The 23,277-nt window shown below is 36.7% G+C and overlaps 1 protein-coding gene across 1 annotated transcript in view; it reads left to right on the forward strand.

The window, feature by feature from the left end:
- Tenm1 (teneurin transmembrane protein 1) overlaps positions 1–23,277 on the forward strand; it is a gene marked incomplete at its 5' end in the record, with an annotated part of 130,744 nt that overhangs the window by 46,245 nt on the left and 61,222 nt on the right. The window contains one exon of the mRNA XM_051179100.1: positions 20,856–21,010. Coding sequence (XP_051035057.1) covers positions 20,856–21,010 — 155 coding nt within the window. The remainder of the gene's footprint in view (positions 1–20,855; positions 21,011–23,277) is intronic.

Consider the following 23,277-nt stretch of genomic DNA (forward strand, 5'->3'; position numbering starts at 1 on the left):
CAGAGCAGGTCCGGTGCTCGGGAGTAGTTGACCAACACAAAGGGGCCTCCATGGCGGCGGGGCGGGGTGTCTGTGGGCTTTTTGATTCATTTCATATGGTTTAGGTAGATTTGTCTTTGTCTTGCTGGGAGTTTTTGTTTTGTTTTGAGAGAGAAAACATAAAGTTGGATGGGTGACAAGGTGGGGAGAATTTAGCAGGAGTTGGGGAAGGGAAAGAATAAATCTCAGAACTGTAGCAGTGAGGATGCTGTGAGGATACAGTGAGCCACATTGTCTGACACCCATGCTCACCTCAGTGAAGTCAATAAACATGTTGATTTGAATGATTGGGGCCCTTAGTTTTTAAAATACATCTGTGATCTGACAATGTCTTTGCTTATGAGGTGGAGGAAATTGGGCACCATCATGAATATTGTTTTAAATGATGAGAACCACATGTTTGAGATTATGTACCAGTAACAAAGCTCTAAACAGTCCAAATGAAATTAAGTCTTTATTTCTCCACTTTTAAGTTGTTTGAACTCTGCTAATGGCCAGGCACTACCCTCAACTAGTTATTGTACTAGAGTTCTTTAAATATTGCTTTCCACTTCTAGGAGAAAACATCCATTGTACATGTTTTTCTTGACATTAAACTTAAAAAAAAAATTCTAAAAAAAGAAAAGGAACAAAATGCATTGTAGGGAAAGTATTTAAACAGAATGGAATAGGAAAGAGAACAAAGACATGGCCCTAAGGTCAAGATAAGGGTAAGAGGTACAAGAGTCATGAATCTCAGGGCTTTCAAAGAAACACATCTTTCCTGCTGAAAGAATTGAAATCAGGCACTAGGCTAAGAACTCTTTGAGAGAATCACATAAATAAAATCTGCATTCTAAATAACATCAGAAGTCAGTCACCTATGGCAAAATTCCCAGCTTAGTTGCAAGGTTCTTCCTATACAATTTTTAAAATCCAACATCCTTGTTAGGATTAGCAGCAGCTTATAAACACTGTTTTTTGACACTCTTAAACATTAGGCAAAATTCTTTTTAGCCCCTCAATAATACTTTGATTTTTTTTAGCTGCATGGTATTCTTTATGTTGTTAATTAGTGAAAAACTAAAAACCTAATAATTTACCAGTAATTTCATAGCATGTAGCACATATGAAGAAATATCACACAGCCATTAAAAAGTCATAAAAACCCATTATATTAACAAGATAAGTTCTTAGTAGGCCAGAGCTTACAGGAGCTAGTGCAGAGGACACTCAGTTACCTGTTATCCAACCACAATGAGAGCTTAGCCTGTTTCTGTATGCGCTTGTCCTAATGTGTCTGCTAACAATCATCAAAAGAATACAACCTTCCTGCTCCCTTGTGCCCATTTGTTTTAAAGCCATGGATGCTTTAGTAAATGATCTCTTCTCTATTTATATCAACTGCCATGCATTTACCAATTCTATGAAAATTATAGTATTTTAGGGGTCAAATATACTGATAACCACCCAGGTTCTAGAATCAAACTGAACAGATGCAAACCCCGGATCCTTCACTCTTGGGAAAGTTGTCTAACTTTCCTGAGCTACAGATTCCTTAAAGTGAGAACACTAGTAGTGTTCAGACAATTGATTTGTTCAATAAAGCACATCATAAAAAAACTCCCTAATAAAAATTGCCTAATGAAATATCTTGAATGGGGTGTGTACACGGTAAATATTACCTGTAGTTCTTATCAGTATTGTTGTGCTGTTACTAATGATGATTACAATAGTTGCCAGCACACTGGATAGGTGACTTTGGAAAGAAGTATTCTGCGTATCCTAGGGAAAGATGGGGCCACAAGCGAATTAGGAGTCAAGACACGTTAGGATCCAGCTGTTGTGTGTGATTTAATTAAGTCCCGGTTCTCATTTGTGCCAGGTAGTGCCCCAAAAGTCACCTGTAGTCAAAATAATACCCCTTTTATTCACCATAAAATGTATTCTTATAGAATTCTATTCAGATAAGAACTTACTGTTCAGAGAAGGGAATTACCTGGGAAAGCAGCACATTACTTCATCATTTAAACACTTCCTACGAACCTTGAGGGCATGGAATATGGATATGTTTAGAGATCCCCTGAAGACAGAAGGAGGATAGGATGTACTCAAGGCAATGTGGAAAAAAACCTAGTGCTAGGTATGTGGTAGAAAAACAGAGCAGTGGTGAAAGGTGGGGATTTGAGAGTGAAATAAAATCATTGGTATCCATGGAAGATGTTCAAGTCTCTTATATAAAATGGCATAGTATTTGCATGTGGTCTATACACATTCTTTCTTATCCTTTAAATCATCTCAAGATTGCTTACAACATCTAATACAATGCAAATGCTATGTAAATTATTGTTATGTTGTATTGTTTAGGAAATGGTAACAAGAAAAAACTCTGTAAGCATTCAGTCCAGATACAATTTCTTCATATTTTCCATCTACAGTTAGTTGGATCCAAGGGTGTAGAATTCACATGGACAAAGAGCTGGCTGTACTGCATCTGTACATTACTGTCAAGAATGCAACTTACATTCCCCCCACCTCATTTAAAGACAGCAAGCATAGAGCTTTGATTCTTTTATTATTATTATTTATTTAAGACCACTACCCAAACTAATTTGACTTCTTTATCACAGCACCTCAGTGTCAGGCATTTCCCATCTGTCCACTTAACAATCACCTCACCTGATTTCAAAGAAAACTCCCCAGCCAAAAAATAAAATAATGACAGAGATCACACACTAACAGGCTGCAAATCATTTAAATCATATTTTGAGTGGTGTATTATGGTAACCTATAAATAACTAATTGCGTAAAATTGCTTTAGTAGTTTCTAGATGGCAGTTTTAATTAAAAGCACCAGAGACATTTAGAAGTTTAGAAATGGATGGCATGTAATTTGCCCTTTTACCAACCATAAAATGGTAATTAAGGAATTTGATTCACTTCTTCCTATTAAAAGTTTTATGAGAATAGCAAGTTCCCTCTAAATACACTTTCTCTTCAGCAGAAGGTAGTAAGTTTGCTTTATCAGTCTTCTCCAGCAGAGTAAGATGTTTTAATGCACAAATTCTTCAGAAGTTAATTAGGATGTTTCCTTTCATGTAAAGTGTTTGTTTTTAAGGCTCTAAAACATGAAAAAGTATTAGAGTTAAAACTTTGACCATAGCCCCGTATTCTTTCAAGATCAGTATAAGATGACCCTGTAATCCCCCGTTTGGCAAATGTATGGTATTGAGCATGAAATCAAAGAAATGGAAAGTCACTTCCTTATTAATCTAGCACAGGTTGGTGTTTACCAGAGGAATCTTCTATCTACAGTGCACTTACATTCCAGAGAATCTGAAATATTAACTCAACAGCACAGGAAGCAATCATCAGATGTTTTTAGCTTCATTAATCCTCTAGAAATACAAAATAAATGAATAGGTGTACAGAGGAAAACTCCAACGACATAAAGTAAACCAACACATCTTTCAAAATCTGTGACTTTAACATCACCATGGGCTAAATCACATCTGAATATGGAGCCATAAAGTTTATTTTTAGTTTTTAATTGAACAATTGATAGCATTTTGGGGCCACTTCATCCAAGGATTACAGATGGTACATACAAGAAAGGCAGCTGCCATTTTGGTTCTAAATCAAAGAAAAGGAGTTTTACAAGTTATCTATGCAAGTAACAAACTGGTTAAGTGGGGGATGGCTTCAATGTCACCTCTTCTGTTTTTCGCTCAGTGTCTCCCTGCAGCCCACAGTTTATCTCCCCTGGATATAAATCTAACTTTTCCTCTTCCTTCACACCAATCAGAAACAAATGAGCATATCGTAGTATCTCTTTTACTATACTAGAGGAGAATGGTACCATGAAGAGAGTGTTTTCTTACTGATATTCTAGCAAATAGTGATAGAAAAGAAAAGCAAACCTATTATTTATACTATTTATCATTTTAAATATTTCCTTGCAAAGTGGTGTTTCCTTACTATCTGCATCTAAAGGCTAGTTACTCTCCCATTTGACCCCACAACTTACTAACCTCTGGTGCATAATGAAAATACAAAATAATGTCCAGTGAATAGTTCAGAACACAAAGTGCCATCGAGTGTGTGCTGCTAAATCTGCAAAGGTGTGAGTGCAGTGTGTACTTATGGCAGGAGAAATTTGGAAGGAAGCATGTCTAAATATCTATGATCACTGTTACACAAGGAATTGTCGGTCATTTTGATTTTATTCTCTAAGTTTCTGAGTAGGGATGGAGATATATTGCATTTTCCCTTACATGTACAGAGCTTTGGAGTCCTGCTACAGCAACACAAAGTGACAGAATTATACTATTTTTTGTAAGTGAACAGAACACAAAGTATTATATTTTAATTTATTAAGTGCTTAGCTATGAAGTAAAATGTAGCTGTTGAGTATGCACATATATCCATACCCCCAGTATTTCAACACGCACAAATATGCACTATCTCGTCCTATATCTTAATCTCTGGAGACACGGGTCTTTGTTTTCATGGATGACAGCTCTTCAGGAAAGAATATCACACTATAAAAACTTGACAATGTGTTATTGTCATCCGAGCATTTGAAAGAACACCTGATGAAGGTGTCACACCATAAGTCAAGGAAGAAGTGTAAATAAAAAACCATTGTAATCCTAGCAGCCTGATAGTAAAAATATTTAATCACATATATTTTTAAAGTCTTATAAAGAACTTAAATTTTAAGTAACCCATAATCTCATCATCAATCTAGCTAAGCCTAATTGGTCTTGAAAAATATAAAAGAATTAAGTCTCTGTTGCTTGAAGGTTTGAACTGTAGAGAAATGTATGAAGAGAAATTTGCAGGCGTCTAACAGTAAGTCATTTTAACAATTTGTTGCAAGTCCATCCAGTCCTATACATTTTCCCTTACACAAGAATGTACACTAATGTGATTATTTCCTGTCTAACTTATGATATCGTAGTATATATTATTTTATGTGTGCATTTCTCAAGCAATGCATACATTCATGTGCAACCAACACATATACAGATATACATACATATATCTTATGATGTTATACATCAAACCCAAGTTCTCAGACATGCCAAACAAACTCAGCTATGGAGTTAAATTACATTAAAAATCTTTTTATTGTTTGATGATTTCATACATGTATATAACACATTTTAAACAAATCTTTCCCCCTATTCTTCCAGCTATATAAATTTTGAATGTACAAAACTAATGCTATGTATTAGTTGTAGCTATATGAATATGCAAATGTATTTTAAAATGGGTAAGAATGATACCCACTAACTTCAGAATAGTGGTAATTCTAAGGAAAGTGGGTGGAAGACTGAAGTAGTGGTGATTTGGCTGTATCCATGACATTTTTTTTTGTTTTCTGATGCAGGAACAAAACAGCAACATAAGTTTAATTTGAGTGATAGGTGCATGAGTGTCAGTAGTATTGTATTCTGACACGTCTACCACTTGAAATGTTGCATACTTTTAAAACATTTTGAATCAGATAGTGGGTTAAAGAACAACTTGAAAATTTATACTTGACAATTCCATTTCAAAAAATATTTTATTTTGCTTCATTTTAAACAAAGCTTTTCTCCCTCAGTAGAGATGGTAGTCAGAATATTTAACATCATATGAGGGGCAGGTAACAATACCAATGTGTGAGGACATTTAAGAGTATCAGCCTTTAAATAGGGTCTTTAGAGTACTATCTGGTTATGTGTATTCATCTCTTATTTCCGGAACTTACTGGATTTAAGCCTCTCCTGCAGGCTTACCAGCACTTTTCATACATGGCCATACTCAGAGTTGCCTAAATGGCTGACTGTGAACTTCCTGAAAAATGCATCAATGTAATGAGTCAACTTTATCATTAACCAAAGTCACTGTTTCCTTGGAGCGAGTTCTGGCCCATTTACAGTTTCTCCCTGAGGAATCACAGGATTAACCACTCAAATGTGAGGTTATCTTCCTGCCTCAAATATCAAAGCCTAGCCAAGAAGCTCCAATGTTATTTGCTCTATTTTTCTTCCAGTTTCATTTACTGGCTATTCCATTTGGTTTTGCAAAATCGTGTTAAAGTGTGTAATGGATTTTGGGGGAAAGGAAGGTGGGTAGGTGGCCCAATTTTCCCAGTATTTACTCAGGAAAGGCAGCTGATTATAACAGTCATTTCCTGAGTGGCCAAGAACCATTTCTCATTTTGGAAGGCATCTCTAACCCAAGAAAATTAAAGCCATACTAACAGATTGACAAGTCTCCTTTGTCCCTCCCCAAGCCAAAATGTACCAGAATGGATTTTACCAACACTATTACCACTGTTTTCTTCTTTAGTCCTTTTTTTCTAGCATTGTGAACAGAGAAAACTCGGAATTGCAGTAAATTTACTGCCCTGGCCTACTTTAGGGCTTAGTCTCACAAGGTGCCTTCTCACCTTTTCCAAAACAGTAAAATGGGGGTGGGGGACATGTATAAGGACAGTGAACTAAATAGGGTCTATGTCATATGATATAAACGTTAAAGCTCATTAAGCAAGAAAATGTTTGTGAAACCACAGGTTAACATTTAATCATTTAATGCCCTCTTTTTCTTTTTCATTTTTAATGCTGGGCAGTATATTATTTCCTAAGCATATCTGATCCAGTTTTGACATTAAGACTTTGTTCAAAGAATCAGTTTGAATGATTACAGGATGCTATCCAGATATCACAGATGGCCCAAACCACCAGCTTGTGAGCTGGACATAATTTGATCTTCTCTTGTTCCTAAAAATGTTAGAAATGTTTGGACAACTGAATTATGGAACCACCACAGCTTCAAAAAATATCATATATGAAAATATTTCAATAAACCTCTGTTTCCTTTTGTTATTTTAAGGTTTACTGATATTAATTACTTTCTAATAGTTTATATTATTCAGTTTCTAATAAAGACCTGAGTCATTTATTTTACAAACATAGAAAGTCCTCCTTTATGCAGGAACTATGCTAATGCCAAGTACACAAAGCCTCTTAGTTATCAGACATGAATCTAGAGATGCCATCATCTTAATTAATAATGTCAATATATTTCACTGATATCAATAAAACACTGGTACCAACAGAACCACACTGCAATCTTACGGCTCCTACTGATTTTAGCTACCTTTCCAAATCCACATCATCATTCCAGTGTACCTTATTAGGAAAAGACACATCTTATCTGAGTCTTCTATTAGGTTGAGCTTTTCAAACAGCAGATTCGAAAGTCTTCAAGAAAGTAAAAAGGCATGGACTTGCTTTTAATAAGAATATAATGTGCTTGGAAGACAAGGGATGACTCATAAAGTTATATGATATCTACATTAAATATTTCAAGGGTTCAAGAAATGATTAATATTTTAGGATTGAAAGAAAGAAGGTAGGGAAAATGAGCCTGGAGGGGAAAGGACAGAGTTATCTGAATGGGGGGCTGGACACAAGAATAAAGTAAAACTGAGAACTGCATTCTAACCTTTATCCATAATGGGTTAAGTCAGATTTAAAAGGAAAAGGAATTCAAAGTACAGAGCAAGAGAGGGGGTAGAGTGATTGAGCATAAAACTTAACAGAAAATGAGAGATGGATTGTTTAGCTCTTCCTGAGAGCGAGTAAATTCATTACAAAGGTCCTAATAACTGGACAAATAGAAATGTATTATTATGCTTGTTTGCTTATTAGAATTGAAGTTTTGTGTAGCCCAGGCTGGTCTTGATTCTGCTATATAAGTGAGCCTGGCCTTACACACCTGATCCTCCTGCCTCTACATCCAAGTGTTGGGGATTACAGGCACATGCTACTAGGCCCAGGGTAAATTATGTTCTTGGATCCAGTCAGAAACCTACCACATTCTTAGTAACAATGTAGGCTTTACATTAGCAACCTTATGTCATGTTATACTTCAGCTTGGAGCTGCATCCCATACCTTTTTGTGATAGGATCAGAAGATTTCTTCCATCCAAGGAAAACAGTAACATTGCCAAGAAAATACCTCCATCAAAACATTTGCAGATATTAAAGTCAGTTTGTATATTGTCAATCGTGCTGCTAGATGGGTGCTGCACCTGGAAAAAAAGACCAAACTTAGAATACTAGAAAGAAGAAAGTGCATTGCAGCCAGAGAAAATGATGCAGGCAAAACAATGGAGATTGAAAAGCAGTGTGTTTCAGAGCTAACAAAGACTGTTGTGACTGGAAAAACCATACAGGATGCTATCCAGACGGATCACCACTGTCAGCATGGAGCAGATGCTGACAGCATTACACACAGGGCCTCTGCCATCTAAGTCAAGCTATGTTGAAGTAGGAAATCATGTACTAGATAAAGCTCAGCATGATACCAGAAAGTTGTTCATCACAACCATAAATAAATATTAACATCACTCGTGTTCACCTTTCGGAAAGATCTCACAGACAGGACAGCTGTTGTTTTATTTGGCATTTACAGTAATCTGCTGACATGGGCAGCTCAGCTATTATTCCTACCATTAGACAAAGAGGAAAAGATGAGCACCAGGAGCTTCGGTACATTGGTTCAGGCGACAGCCTCACAGCCTGAATTTCATCTTCCTCTCATATCACTCACGAACACATCTGTGAGGTTCATTTTAGATACCGAAAGGTATAGGGAAAGCACGGGCATGCCCAACCAAGATGCAACATGGGCAATGACAAGTAATCTAGCTTTTCCAATACCCTTTTGCATAACCTTCTCATGCCCAAGATTATCCAACCTGTAGATCAACTTGCCAAAGAGGGTGGTACACAGAGTTCTTTACTTCATGAAACTGAATATCCTAAATATCTTATTTTAATTCATCTGTCACAGTTTCTTTTTGTTTAATTTTTTTTACATTTAGTGTGTGTGTGTGTGTGTGTGTGTGTGTGTGTGTGTGTGTGTATGTGTGTGTGTGTGTGTTTGGATACATGCATGCCACAGCACACAAGCAGAGAGTATAGCACATTATGGGAGTCATTTCTCTCTTTCCACCATATGGGCCCCAGAGATCCATGTCAGATCATCACAACTGGCAGCAACTGCTTTAAGCAAATGGAGCCTTCTTGCTAGCCCTACACTGTCATATGTGTTTGCCTATGTGTGAATGAAAAATCAAGAAAGAGGCTACATGTGTGTTGTTGTTGTCACGTACTGTTGATTGAACTCAAACTGGTCTTCTTTATTGTCTCTTGAACTTTATTTAAAGGATTGAAAATCTGTATGCACGTGGTACTCATTACCTTGTCTTACCTTTTGCAAATGTCTGTCTACTGCTTCTGACATAGTAAACATCTCTTCTGGCATTAGCTCTATACATACAGATGCATGGAGGCTGAAGGGATTTTGTATGGGTTTTCTGTATTGTTTGCTTGTTTGCAGTGAAGTCTAACATGCATGCAAACAGTTAACCCCCCCCAAAAAAAAACACTTCATTCTTTGTTATTTAGACTACTTTTTTGAATAGTAAGTACTGTCAGCCTACTGCTCCATACCCTGCTTTTACTGACCATTTGGGCCAAAGTATTCTACTTAGTTTGCTTTTTTTTCCCACAGACATATTTTATTTCTTTTGCATTTAAGTGCTGTTATGGATACTGGGTACATGGTAATTGTGCATCCCTTTCCTTAAAAAACATTCAGACTCCTTCCCTAAACCACAGCATTATTTCAGACTTAGTTTGCTTTTTTATTAGAGCATCTTGGTCACCCCCCATGCCTTAAGACTCATTTTCCCTAGAGTAAAAGAACTGCAATTAGCTTTCTGCTGGTCCATTGGCAATAAATGAACTTTCCTACCTAAGACTAATTGTTTATACAAGGATCTTGGGAGGGGCTTGTTTTCCTAAGATGGCATAAGCATTTCTTTTCTTTTTTTTAATGTATTATTTTACGTGTCCATCCCAGTTCCCTCTCCCTCCCTCCCTTTTACCCTCTCTGCCCCCTCACCTGCACTCTAACCACCCTCCCCTCCCACCCCCCACCCCAATTCCACATGTAGAGCAATGCCATCCAGGTGGGTCATGTAGATCTGTCAGGTCATTTCAAGTAGGGACTAGGACTTCTCTCCTGTCTCTAGGTTAAGGCGGTTATCCCTCCATGGGGGATGTGCTCGCAAGGTCCTTTTGTGCACCAGGGATACATCCTGGTTCCACTGAGGTCCCTTAGACTGCTCAGTCCTTCTGGCTGAGACCCATATTCAGGGGGGCCTGAGTCAGTCCCATGCTGGCTTCCCAGCTATCAATCAGTCTGGTGGCCCATTAGCTCCTCCTTGTTCAGGTCAGCTGTCTCTTTGTGTTTCTGCAACCTGGTCTTGTCCTCTCCATCCGCATCTGGATTCTAGTTTGACTCAGTGTTTATGTATGGGTGTTTGCTTCTGTTTCCAACAGGTATTAGATGAGGGCTCCATGAATAAGTTAGTTGTTGATCTCACTATCCGGGAAGGGCATTTATGGTAGCCTTTCCACAGATGCCCAAATTGTTAGTTGGCGACAGTCTTGTGTGTCTCTAGACCTTTCTTTAGGTTCAGTTTTCTCTTCACACCAATATTGGCTCCCTCTTTTATGTTCTCTCTCTCCCTCTCTCTCTCTCAGTATCTTCCTATATCTTAGCCTATATAGACCAAGCCCCTTTTAAATTATAACCCAGATGAATCTTGTGGGCAAGAATGCTATCATAAAAATAAAGTAATAAATGCGCATCTCAATTTGGGTGAGAATCATCTACTTACCCAAATCTCTCTTGCATAAACACACAACATACACACCAACTTCTATAAAGCAATTGAAAATAATTACATTAGTATTGGTCTCGAGTTTAATAGCAAAATGTTGACACCAGTACCACCCCCTACCCTGAGTCTTCCTTAACCCATTGCACTGCATGGGGCTTCAGTTATTCGATTATCGGTATGAACACTTTAACCAGCATATACAATTGTGAAGGCTTTACCTCAATAGTTTAATACTACAGAATTTCTACCAAGCTAACAAAATTTATTTATAGCCACTACCTTGCCTCTGTGCTGAATCTAACAAAGGGCACTATGTTGACAAATGTTACATAAGATTTTACAGATGTATATCATCTACAATTATCAGTCCATTATATGAAGATGTAAAGTATTGAAATATCACCTTGATAGAAGCCATTGTCTATGATTCTAAGTTTGGAAAAATCACTTTCACGAGGAATAATAGCAATAATAGTGTAATTATGATGCTACTTAGCAATACTATAATATTTTATCCTCTTCATGACCTTCCCATGTCTCTTGTCTTCTTCAGAACATTTTGCTTTGTGTAACAGGAAATATACTGGCAAAGAAAACAAGACATCAAATGATAAAACATCTTACAAAAAGCCCTATGAGAAATATGTAGCAAATACACCCTGAAAATCCGATCTCTAACCTTACCTTGGATCCGATGTTCTCTCTGCTCTCTCACATGCAGTGGTGCAAATTAGTGAGAAATCTTGAACCATCTGTGGTTCTTTATATTTCCTGACACAGGAAGTTAGGACAAGATTATGAGAACCGAACACAAAGCTGTGTTGACAGAGCAGAATGGGTTTGTTGTGGGGGAGCATAGAGCTATTCAGGATTGCAATCTCCATAGATCAAATCATTTTCAGTTAATTTGATCTATGGTCTTTCATCTCTCTGTTCTTGCTTGTCAAACCCCCTTTTTGCATACTCAAATCATCACTAATTGATAAGACTATCTTGCTCTTAATGCTCTTTAGGAAAAGAGATTGTAATTGCAGCTTTCCTAAACTCATTTGAGAGACATTCGTGTATAGCTTTTGACCTCCTGGCATGCTTTATTTTCCTTCAAGTTTAGACGTGCACCAATATGAACATGTGGAAATTAATCTATAAACCTGCAGTATTTGTTGATCACTTAGGCTCAGGTATTCTGGATTTGTTAAAATATAAGAAATAAACCAGAAAAAATACATTTTATTCTCATGAAGCTTATATAAGCACATTAAAAACACATAAATAAAATGATAGCTTCTGTAGTTTGGGAGACAGAGAGCTCACAGTGAATTAAAGTTTGCAAAGAAAGCTTCAAGAAAGAGAAGTGGCTTAATTTCTTCATCTAAAATGATATAATATCTTCTACACAGGGTTGGTATTACTATTAAATGAGAGTATATGTTTAAAGAATCAAGCACTGAGCCTAGGAAAACATAATACACTCAGCAAATCAAAATGATCATTGTATACTGAACATCCTGTGTGGGTTTTCAATGTTGTTAAACCAGATTTCATACTAAATTCATCAGGAATTCAATATACATCTTCAGATTCCAGGTTATACCTCCTCTAATAAGATACCACCTAACAGCATAATGTCCCCACTCTTTCACATCTCCAACTTGCCTCAAACTGATGCTTATATAATGATGCTGTGTTTACTTGATTTTTCTCCATAATCCCTACCACTTTCTGAGCTTCTCAAAGGCAATGTCATGTCTTTTTTTTTAACCATGTTATACTTCCAGTACTTAGCACAATGTCTAACAGATAGCAGGTGTAAAGTAAATGCTGAACAAATCAGTAAAATTAAAAACACATTGGTTCTTCAGTCAGATTTTACAAAACTACTGGTTGGTGGAGATGGAGAGCCCTTCACTTTGCCTTGCAACAAAGCTGAGGCTAAAGCTATACTAGCTGAAGAGAAAACAAAATGCTCCAAACCGAACCTGCCCATCTTTCTCAAAATCAAAATTCTTGATCAAGACATTTACCAATCTAATGTTCCTTGTGAACTCTGAAGTGCTTTAAAGAAGGTTCTCATTCATCAAATAGAGGACATTCCAGTCAGTAGAACATTCGTTTGAGTGTTTGTCATTTTAAATGTCTATTTATATATCTTGGGAATGACCTTTACTGCTTAGAACTTACTATAACTTTTTATTAAGCAGAATATCCAATTATGTACCTCACACCATTCACTAGCCATGCAGTACTAGAATGAGTTTATTAGTGTCTTCTATTGGAGAAATTCTGATTGCATTGTTAACCATGCAGTGAAATCATCTCAGCTGTTCATTAAAGTCTGCCTCCTTCTCACTGATAGTGACACACAGGTATCTAAAAATCCTCCAAGTTCTAGAAGCTTTATTAGCAGCTACCTAACAAGAGAAATTAATGGGTTCATTGTGCAGAAGAATCTTGGCCCTTTCTGATCCCAGTATGTAATTAAGTGGGCAAAATTTAGATCAGTTGAAAAAAATATGCTTCTGCCTAAAGATGTGTTTGCACATGCACCATACAAGTGATTTTAATAGAATTTGAATGCAAGTGAACAAAGTAAGATATGTTTATCTCTCTTTGACTGGAAAAAAAAACCTTTAGGATCAACTGGTCAACATTGGTTACACAATTCAGCACTTACTACTGGGGATTAAATTTAGGGTATTCCCGAGAAGTTGATTTTAGCAATTTATCATTATCTCACAAAAATAGCATATTAAAGAGGAAAAATATACAGTATTTCAGTTTTCTAGTTGGTGGAGCTATAGATGGAGAAAACTTCATGACTACATTTCAAAGCTTATATTCTGGAAATAATAAAAATTAGATTGCCTCAACAGCTCTAATTTTTAAATCATATACATAGACATCTTTTGCCAACATTTGAAATTGGCATTGTGTAATAGCAAAGCCTCTGATTTTTCTGTTATCTAATATGGGGTTTAGCTGCTATTTTCAGGCTATCTAGCTCTACATCTAGTCTCCCAGTGATCACATCAGCACACCCCCCTTTCGTTTAGTATTGATCAGTAGCAATCCTATTCCCCAATAGGTGATAAATTTATTAGTAACTCTCTAGGCTGTCTCAGCTTTAGGCTGTTGTCTTTCTAAGAATTGCAGCATTTATTCATTGGAGGATAATAAGACAAGGGAAAAAGTCAAATAATTTCACCTGTAATTTCCATCCATTTCATACAGAGTGATGCCTCACAGAGAAAAGAGCCTGAGGTTCAGATATTCTATAATGCCCCCTACTTTGCATAAGACATTGTGAATAATTTCCTTTACAAGATGCACTTTATTTATGAGCAGGTCCCTTCATAGAAGCTGCTTGTTGGGGCTTAATGCTGATGAATGGAGACAACCCCATTCACACTGCCAGGTTATGGTCTGTCAGTGCTTTCATTATGTGCACTAATTTACAGGGATTTATTTATTTTCTCACAAATGTAAAACTGTGCTCCAAGCTAAACATGCTGTACAGGCATCTGAGCCCAATGTTTTCCTTGCTGGGGGTGGATGAGTATGAGGACTCAAGCTGTTGTGTGTCATTCATTCTTCCCACCTCTATCCCCACCCACTTGGCATTACTGTCTGAACTCATGGTAAGTGAGAGATTCTTATTTTCTTGGGTTGTTTAAGAATGAACACTGGTTGCATTTTTAAAACCTGGAAGTGATTTTCTGAATGCCGTTTAAATCTTTTCTTATCCAAAGACTGTGCAATATTGTATTATAAGTGCTAATGAAAACACTGACAATAAGCACATCAAAGGCCATGACTGTTAAAATAAATTATGCATACAACATTGAGCACCAAGGTTTGGAAATCAGAGTACAACAATGTAAATATATGAAACTAAATTGAATCTGCAGATCCTGCTAGCCCCAGATGGTTTTATGTGATCTGAAATCACTCACTTTCACATCTCTGAAGAATAACGCTTAAAATATACCGGGTATGTGTCATGTCCTCCCACTATGTCTACCAAGCACTAATACATCATACTGAGCATCACTATTCTCATTACGGGATGGAAAACCTTCCCCAAGTAATGAACAAAAATAATTCTCTTGAAACTTCTAATTTGAATTTTACCTATAATAAAAACTGAATATGTATTAATATATAATATCTTATATAATCTCACAAGGGAAGAATTAATGAAACTATTATTTAGGGGATTTGTTTTTGTAATTGTTGTTTGGTTGGATGGTTGACTGATACACAAAATAAAATATACATAAGTGCATTTACAAAACACCTATCAGGCAGATTCCTCTTAGCTCATTCTACTGCTTCTTTATCAATACCAGGGTTAAATGTGATGTGACCCAATCAAAGTTAATTAAAGAGTCCCAACCGAAAAAAAAAAAAATGAGTGTGCTTAGGACTTGGACCTTGGATATAAAGAAGTTGATTTACAAATATATAAAAGGAGAATATTCTACAAACTGTCAGCAAAGTAAGCGCTGGAGTGAGTATACAGTAAGCCCAGATTTATTGAAAGGGGAACTCAGCTATAGAATTCAGCTGACCTAAACAAAGAAAAAAAAAAAACAGAGTTTCACAATGGTTAGAGAATCGTCAAACTTAAAAGTGTGAAAAGGATGTAAAGCCTCAGATTGTTCTCCCTGGATTAGTTCAAATTCCCTACCCTGAGAGACTTAGGGAGTCTGGTAGTCAAGTATCAAAATTGTCCTTCACAATTTTCAGCAGAAAGGTGCAAGGTCAGTTGCCATTAGAGTCTAAAAGTACCTCAAATATCCAAGTATTAAAGGCTTAGTGTCCAAGATGGCACTACTGGGGTGTGATAGAAACTTCAAGGCCTAATGAAATAATACCTTTCAGTCACTGGAGGTGTGATCTTCAACGGAATAGGACATTGCTCCTTCCTCCTCTTTTCCCATGTGTAGGCATAAGATAAGTTCTTCTACTGCCATGTATTCATTCCCATTGTGAACTGTCACTAGAGGCCCCAAATCAGTGAAGCCAACCAAAGGTGGTTATAAATTCCAAGCTTATAAATAAAATTTAAAATCAATTTTCCCTTTTTCAATCTGATTGCTTATAATACTTTTGTCTCAGTAATGGAAAGCTGACAAGCACATCTTCCCTACAGCATCAGTTAGGGAACAATTTTTTTTCTGCATCAGTGGGGAACATACTCTCACTTTCAGAGGATCTGATTATCTCTTTCCTATCAACACTTGGCTTTATTTTTAGCACTCTTACTAAAGTTTTGATTGTTTCTCTTAATCCCCACTTCAGTACACAAAGAATCGTTGTCCCTTGGCCCTCAAAGAGTCTAACATAGTACCATTCAGTACCTACTTAGTGAATGGCCCGTGATTTCCCACGGTTTGAGGACACCTACTCTTACAAGTGTTCTCTCCATGTTTAAGTCTTGCCCTCCTTTGTCTCCAGGCTTTAGTCTTGATTTTTTATTCAACCCTCTCCCGACAGTGAAGTCTTAAATTTTGTATTTGGTGATATTTAATATAGAGACCTTAGAAGGAGGTCTTAAATCAGAAGCCTCTAACGAAAACCAGATTAAATTTTTGGCAGTTAAGAAAATGGTTTTGCCAAAACAGATACAGAAATAAAGAGTAGGTATTCTCCTTGGCTTGGCTCATTATCAGCCAGAATGTTCTTGCGGGGAGGAATAAATGTTCCCATGCCATCATCATTTGACCTGCACCAATTTTAGGAGTCTGTTTATTAACTTCATTAAGGTACACATGCTTCTAAACATGATAAAGGGATTTGTTGATGCGAAATGTTCTTATTTGGATATAGTATTATCCTTGGAGGATTGACAAAAAAGATTTTAAAAGGATATCAAGGAATATTAAAACGAATCTAAGTTTTATAAATGTTAAGAATACTTTATAAGGAACATAGAGATTGGTCAGTTTATATCCCCGAGCCAAATCTAAATATTAACCTAATGCCAATGCATTAACTCATCTAAGAGTAAGTGACTTATTAGGTTGGATTTCTTTTTTGCACTTATAGAGAATGAACATACAGCTTTTCACATGTTATTTAAGTTCTCTATCATTGAGATATATCCTCAGCCATTTTTTTCTGTGTTTGGTGTTTATGTATGTACAAATGTATGTGAGAGGTACACTCACTCATGTGGGCATGTGTGAAAGTCAGAGGTTGACATTCAGATGTCTTTCTCAATAATTTCTCCATCTTTTATTTTGGCACAGAGTCTCTTCCCAGAATTTGGAGACCAACAATTTGGCTAGAGTGACTGGACAGTGGGCCCCTTCCCCTTTCCAGTATGCCTGTTTCCACACCCACTACACTGGGGTTACAAACATATGCAGCAATTTATACAGGTTCTTAGGGTCTGAACTAAGATCCACATGTGCTTTGAGACTGACATAGGGAGCTTTAGGCTTGACCTCCCTGGAGTGATGGGGAATGAAGACCCTGCACACAGAGAAAAGCTTGGTTTGGGTAGGTCATGCGCTCTGATAGAGATGCATCAACAACAACCCCAAAAGTCAGCACATTGATTATACACCGCGTAAATGAGGAGGCATGTAGAGGGTCTCTTCAGAGGATCTCTGTGAGGGAAGAGTGTCAAGTTGGAGTCATCCGAGAGGATAATAGTTTCAGAATAAAAGGTTAACATTCATACTTGCACCAGGGAAAAACTTTACCATTCCTCTGAACCTGTCCTGGGGATTGAGGTCCTTGACATGGCTGTGCTCGTGTCAGTAGTGCACAGTCACTCAGGACTTCGTCCACTCCCAACATTCATGCTTATGTAGATTTTGATAAGCTGTCCAGGACAGTCTTGAAGTTGCAGTCATACTGTCTTGGCCTCTTGAATATCTAAGATTACAGGCTTGTGACACCAGGTCCAACTTACATTAGATTTACACATTATCTTTAGGTGATTGTCTTGAATTAATTTTGTTGTTGTTGTGATAAGGTGTAATACCATGACAAAAATATCTTAAAAATTCACTTTGGATTCAAGTTCTATCAGTGTATGTTCCGTTGTGGTGAGAAGTATGTAGAAGTACACAGGGAAGGAATGGTGACCCGGGACATAAGGCTGGCTAGTCACACTGCACCCATGCCCAGGAAGCAGAGAATGAATGAGAAGAAGGTTGTTAAAGCTCCAGGCCTCCCAGTAACTTGCTTCCTCCAGTAAGCTTCTAGTCCCTAAGCACTGCACGACTTTCTCAAAGAACATCACAAGCTGGGACAGTGCCGCATAAACCTGTAGGAGACATTTTACATTCAAATCAAAACAGTGACTTTATACTTAACCACACAAGTGTGTGTGTGTGTGTGTGTGTGTGTTGTGCTATATTAAAATACTGTATTATTACAAGATTTGTCTAACTTTCATATATACCTGATAGATTTCACTGAGTCTGAATAAAAGGGAAATAGGAAAAATAGTATGTGGACAATGTTTCAAGCAGAGTAGTTTCTCCTTGTGTGCAATTTCAGTTTTCACAAATATAGTTATCTGTGAAAACTATTAAGTGGAAATATTAATAATTAATGTTTTAAATTACATACTATTCTGAGTGTCATGCTGAAATCTCACATCATATTGAATCATCTCTCTGTAATATGAAATACCCAGACTACCCTTGCCATATTTACTACCTGCCTATTAATCACTTAACCATCTCAGTTCTCAGATCAACTGTTGTAATATCACAGTGCTTGGGTTCAAGTAACCTATGTATAGTATCCTCGTATATACATCACTTACCTTACTTAATCTCAATGTATGGGCATTTTGTCACCTTGTATGGTCACAAGAATAAGGAGGTTGTTGAGCTGGGGAGAAGACTTATTTGGCAAAGTGCTTGCCTTGCAAACACAAAGGCTTGAATGTAATCCCAGAAATCATATTTAAAAAGACATTCATGATGACATACACATGTATTCCCAGTGCTGGGGAGGTGGAGACTGCTTAATCTCTAAGTTGTGTTGTCAGTCAGCCTAGCCTATTTGGCAAGTTCTAGGCAGTGAACATCCCTGTCTATAAAAATAAAGTAGATGTCTATAGACCTACAAGACTGACTCCAACTAACATTTGAGCAACAGTGAAAAGTCTACCATAAATGCCCTTCCCTGATAATGAGATCAACAACTAACTTATCCACCATCATGGAGCCCTCATCTGATACCTGGTGGAAACAGAAGCAAACACCCATACCTAAACACTATGTCAAACTAGAATTCAGATGCAGAGAGAGAGGACAAGACCAGGTTGCAGAAACACAAAGAGACAGCTGACCTGAACAAGGAGGAGCTAATGGGACACCAGACTGATAGCTGGGAATCCAGCATGGGACTGACTCAGGCCCCCCGAATATGGGTCTCAGCCAGAAGGACTGAGCAGTCTAAGGGACCTCAGACAGTGGAACCAGGATGTATCCCTGGTACACAAAAGGACCTTGAGAGCACATTCCCCATATAAAAAAATAAAAAAAAATAGATGGTGACTGAGGAATAACATTAAGAATTAGCCTGCATACACACACATATGCACACTGGGATACACATAAAAACATACAGGCATACATACCTACACATGTACAGCCAAAAATAAGTCTATGTATAGTATAAGATATTCTAATTTTATATTATCATTCTGTTATAAATCTAATTATAGTATAGTACAATTTATTGTAGTATACTGTTATGAGAGGATTTTTTATTGTTAAGTTATAGTAGTTAATCTCTTACTGTAACTAACTTATAAATTAAACTTCATCATATGTATCACAGTGATATGTTCAAGTGAGATTTATGTGAAAGAATGTAGTATATATAGGGTTCAATATTATCCATGGTTTCAGGCATCCACCACTGCATGTCCTCACATAAGGGAGTTTTACTGTAATCCCACACAGGTATTTTAAGAACATTCTGAAAAAAAAATGCAAAGGAAATGGGAAGTGAATAATATGCTCCTTGTGTAGGCTTGATTATTTTTTGCATCTATTATTTAATATAATTTTTAAATTAGCAACCTAGGCATGTAATTACCTGTTCAGCCCAGTTTATCAAAGAATGCTGTATAAGACTGAGTCCTGCTCCAGGACTCAGCTAAAAAAAAAAAAGAAAGAAAGAATTGATAACCATAGATAAGGCACATGATTTTTCTGATAAGGTTTCAGAAATGTGAGATGTGGGGGCAAAAACTTCAGTCACAGTGAAATATCAGTCATTATTCGTTGTTAGATGGCAAGCTTTCTAACTACTGTTATACTGCACATTTCAAAGAACAACAACAGGCTGGAAAAGCATTCTTGACATTTGACTGTCCCTCAAACACTGGCAGCACTAAGTAGACTACATAAAGTTGGGAGGGGACATGATGGGATAATATGGGAGGATTTAAAGGGGAGGGAGTTGATCCAAATATGTTATAAACATAAATTACATTTTAAAACAATAAGACAAATATCAGAATCAATTCATTTACTTTTCTAGAAGCTTAGCCCTTCTCTGTTCAGTGCCATAACTTTCCTCTGCAAGCACACGTTAATAGGTAATGAAGAGGAAATTCTTCAGCATAACTCAGCAAAAATATTACAAATTTGCTTGAAAGTAAATATAATTTCTTCAAAACAAGTCAAGTATTTCATAGGGCAACCGTGAAAATAAGCAGTGGCCTGGGTGTCAACATCATTAAAAAAACAATGTGACAGACACTACCTCCTTATTTTATCTCAAAGATACTTTCTGACTACATGTAGAGGTAAGCAAACAGAAAAAAAAAAGTACACAAAGTACAGGTATAAAGGTGGATGAAACAAAACATTTAACCCAGTTTTATTTTAGTATGGTAATTTTTATCATTTCTTTTCCAAACACTGCAAAAATGAATATATGTCCCAATCCCCATCTTCTATTTCTGTCCTATCTGTGCTGAGCAAAACTAAATCTGTATATCTTTAAATGTCTTTCCACTTCTGTGGCTCTTTCAAGATACTGAACTTAGTGTAAATGTGGCCCGCTAGATTATTAATGCTAATTTACTTTTTCCCAACAGGCATCACTGTTGATAGGAATGGATTCATTTACTTTGTGGATGGGACTATGATCCGAAGAATTGATGAGAATGCTGTGATCACAACTGTAATTGGCTCAAACGGTCTGACTTCCACCCAGCCATTGAGCTGTGACTCAGGAATGGACATCACTCAGGTAGGCACTGCTGGTTTTCAAGTATTATCACCATTTGGCATCGTGGAAATGGATAACAATTTTCTCATGCAGAAATTACATATAAAGGAAGCCTGGTGCATCTGCTGTAATGTCAGATAGCAGAATCTTCTTTTTATGTAAGTTACTTTTTTTCCTCCTCAGAAAGCTTTGGGGGAAAGGGTGAGCTAGGATAGGAGTAGTATTAAGAAGAGTATTGATATAGCAATGACTTCTAAATTTGAACCAATTAAAATTAGATTTGTTCACTATTTCCTAAAATATATAATGTTACTTTTTTAAAAATTGATGTACTTCATTTATTTATATATTGGGGGAGTAGAGAGGTGGGCGTGCATGTGAAGACCAAAGGACAACTTGATAAACTCGGTTCTCTCCTTCTACCATGTGAATACTGGGAATCAAATACAGGTCACCGAGCTGGTTAGCTAGTGCCTTTACTCACTGATCTATTTTGCCAGCTCAGTTTTAATATTTTTGCATACAACAGCAAATGAAATTTTTTTAGCAAAGAGGTGATGATCAAGATCTTCAGAAATCTATTTGGTAAATATGTGAGTGTGGCATGTTATTCGTGTGCATATAAAGAGCTATTTCTGAGATGTTTTAAGTTTTCTTAAATAAAAGCAACACCTTTATCAGATTTGTTTCATACATATTTAGCAAAACTGCGAGAATTTTCTTGTGTTAAAGAGTGTTTGGGCAACACAAATTAAATCCCTGTCTTTAGTGGCTTTTGGTGTGAGAGGGAGAGAATGTGTATACGGATGCATAGGAAATAGGGAGGATTTGGGAAGAAATGGGGAATGAAAAATGATATGATAAAAAATATACTGTACTAAATTCTCAAAAAACAAAACATTAAAAACAAAAACCTTCCAGCCAGAGAATAAAGAGGAAAAAATAGTGTAGCATTCATCTGGATCCAAAATTCTGATTTTTAACATCATTCTGCCAAATCATCAAATGGCATGTAGAGAAATTTTAAAACATACAACATGATTCCAGCACGGTTCTGGTGTCTGTAGACACAAAAGTTTGGTGGATATAAGGTAAGTAGGGTAGGCAATCCTTGAAGAAGCTTTATGCTCTGACATTTTACAGACCTACAGCTCTGATGATGTAATATTTTCAGAGTAATTAGGGTAATATTGAGACAAGCAAAACGCTTGTCTAAAAGTACTTTAAACAACAAAGCTTAATCATTTCATATTGTGAAATGTCCCAAAATGAGCAAAGACACCAAGGGACTCCTTTCTCCAGTCACATTGTCCAGAACTGAGTAGTATATCTGAATGCCTTTACTCATTAGCAAAGTAGAAACTGAATTTTCTAAATGGATTGAGAACCTCTGGAAATACATTGTTTTCCTTGAGCAGGTTGCTACTTGAGCCTTTAATTGAAATTGCGGTTCCTGTAGGAAGAAATGTAGGCTCACTGCTGCATAGGCAACTGATGCAATTATTTATTATTAGGATACTCCAAACTTCATTTTTCATTGCATCTGAACCTGAGGATAACAGGGATAATTAAAGTCACACATTATCCAGTGTTTCTTTAGTCATCAGTTCTAATACCACTCTCCACCTCTGCTAGTGTTCTATAAAATGCTAGAGATGCACCTATTTGACTTTTCTCATTTTCTGTCCTTGTTTCACTGCAGAAATTGAAACAAGAATAAAATGAGGAGTGGGAAAACCTGTAAAATTAACAAACTAAATGAACAAAATTAACAAATTTCTTATTAGATATCTGAGTACATCAGTTGTTCAAGTTCCAGAACAGTTTAAATTTCTATGATTCCAGATCTTACAGAAGCCAAAGAATGGGAGCATTATTTATGTAAATGTGGAAGGTTGTGAATGTATTTATATAGGGGATGGGATAGAAAAAAATATATTTATATATTTATATTTATATTCACGTGTGGGGTATTTTTAACTTAAAATAGAACACTTGAACACTTAGCACTGTGATCAGTCAACGCTAAACAACTGTTGTGATTCTGTAGAAAGTTATTCAGAAAAGAGGGCTCTTTGTCTCAGTAGAGGGACCATATAAAGTTCATCACTGTGAGAGGGATTCTTCACATGACACTTTTTAGTCATAAATAACACTGTAATAGCTCCCACACCACTTTCTGGTTGGGATTTACAGTAGGTAGTATGCTGTGTGCTCACTCAGCAGATACAGTTATGATGAAAATGGTAGGAAGGACCGAATCAGAGAAGTAGGGGAGAAATTTTGGA

Source organism: Phodopus roborovskii, unplaced genomic scaffold, assembly GCF_943737965.1.
Source record: "Phodopus roborovskii unplaced genomic scaffold, PHOROB, whole genome shotgun sequence".
Lineage (NCBI taxonomy): Eukaryota > Metazoa > Chordata > Mammalia > Rodentia > Cricetidae > Phodopus > Phodopus roborovskii.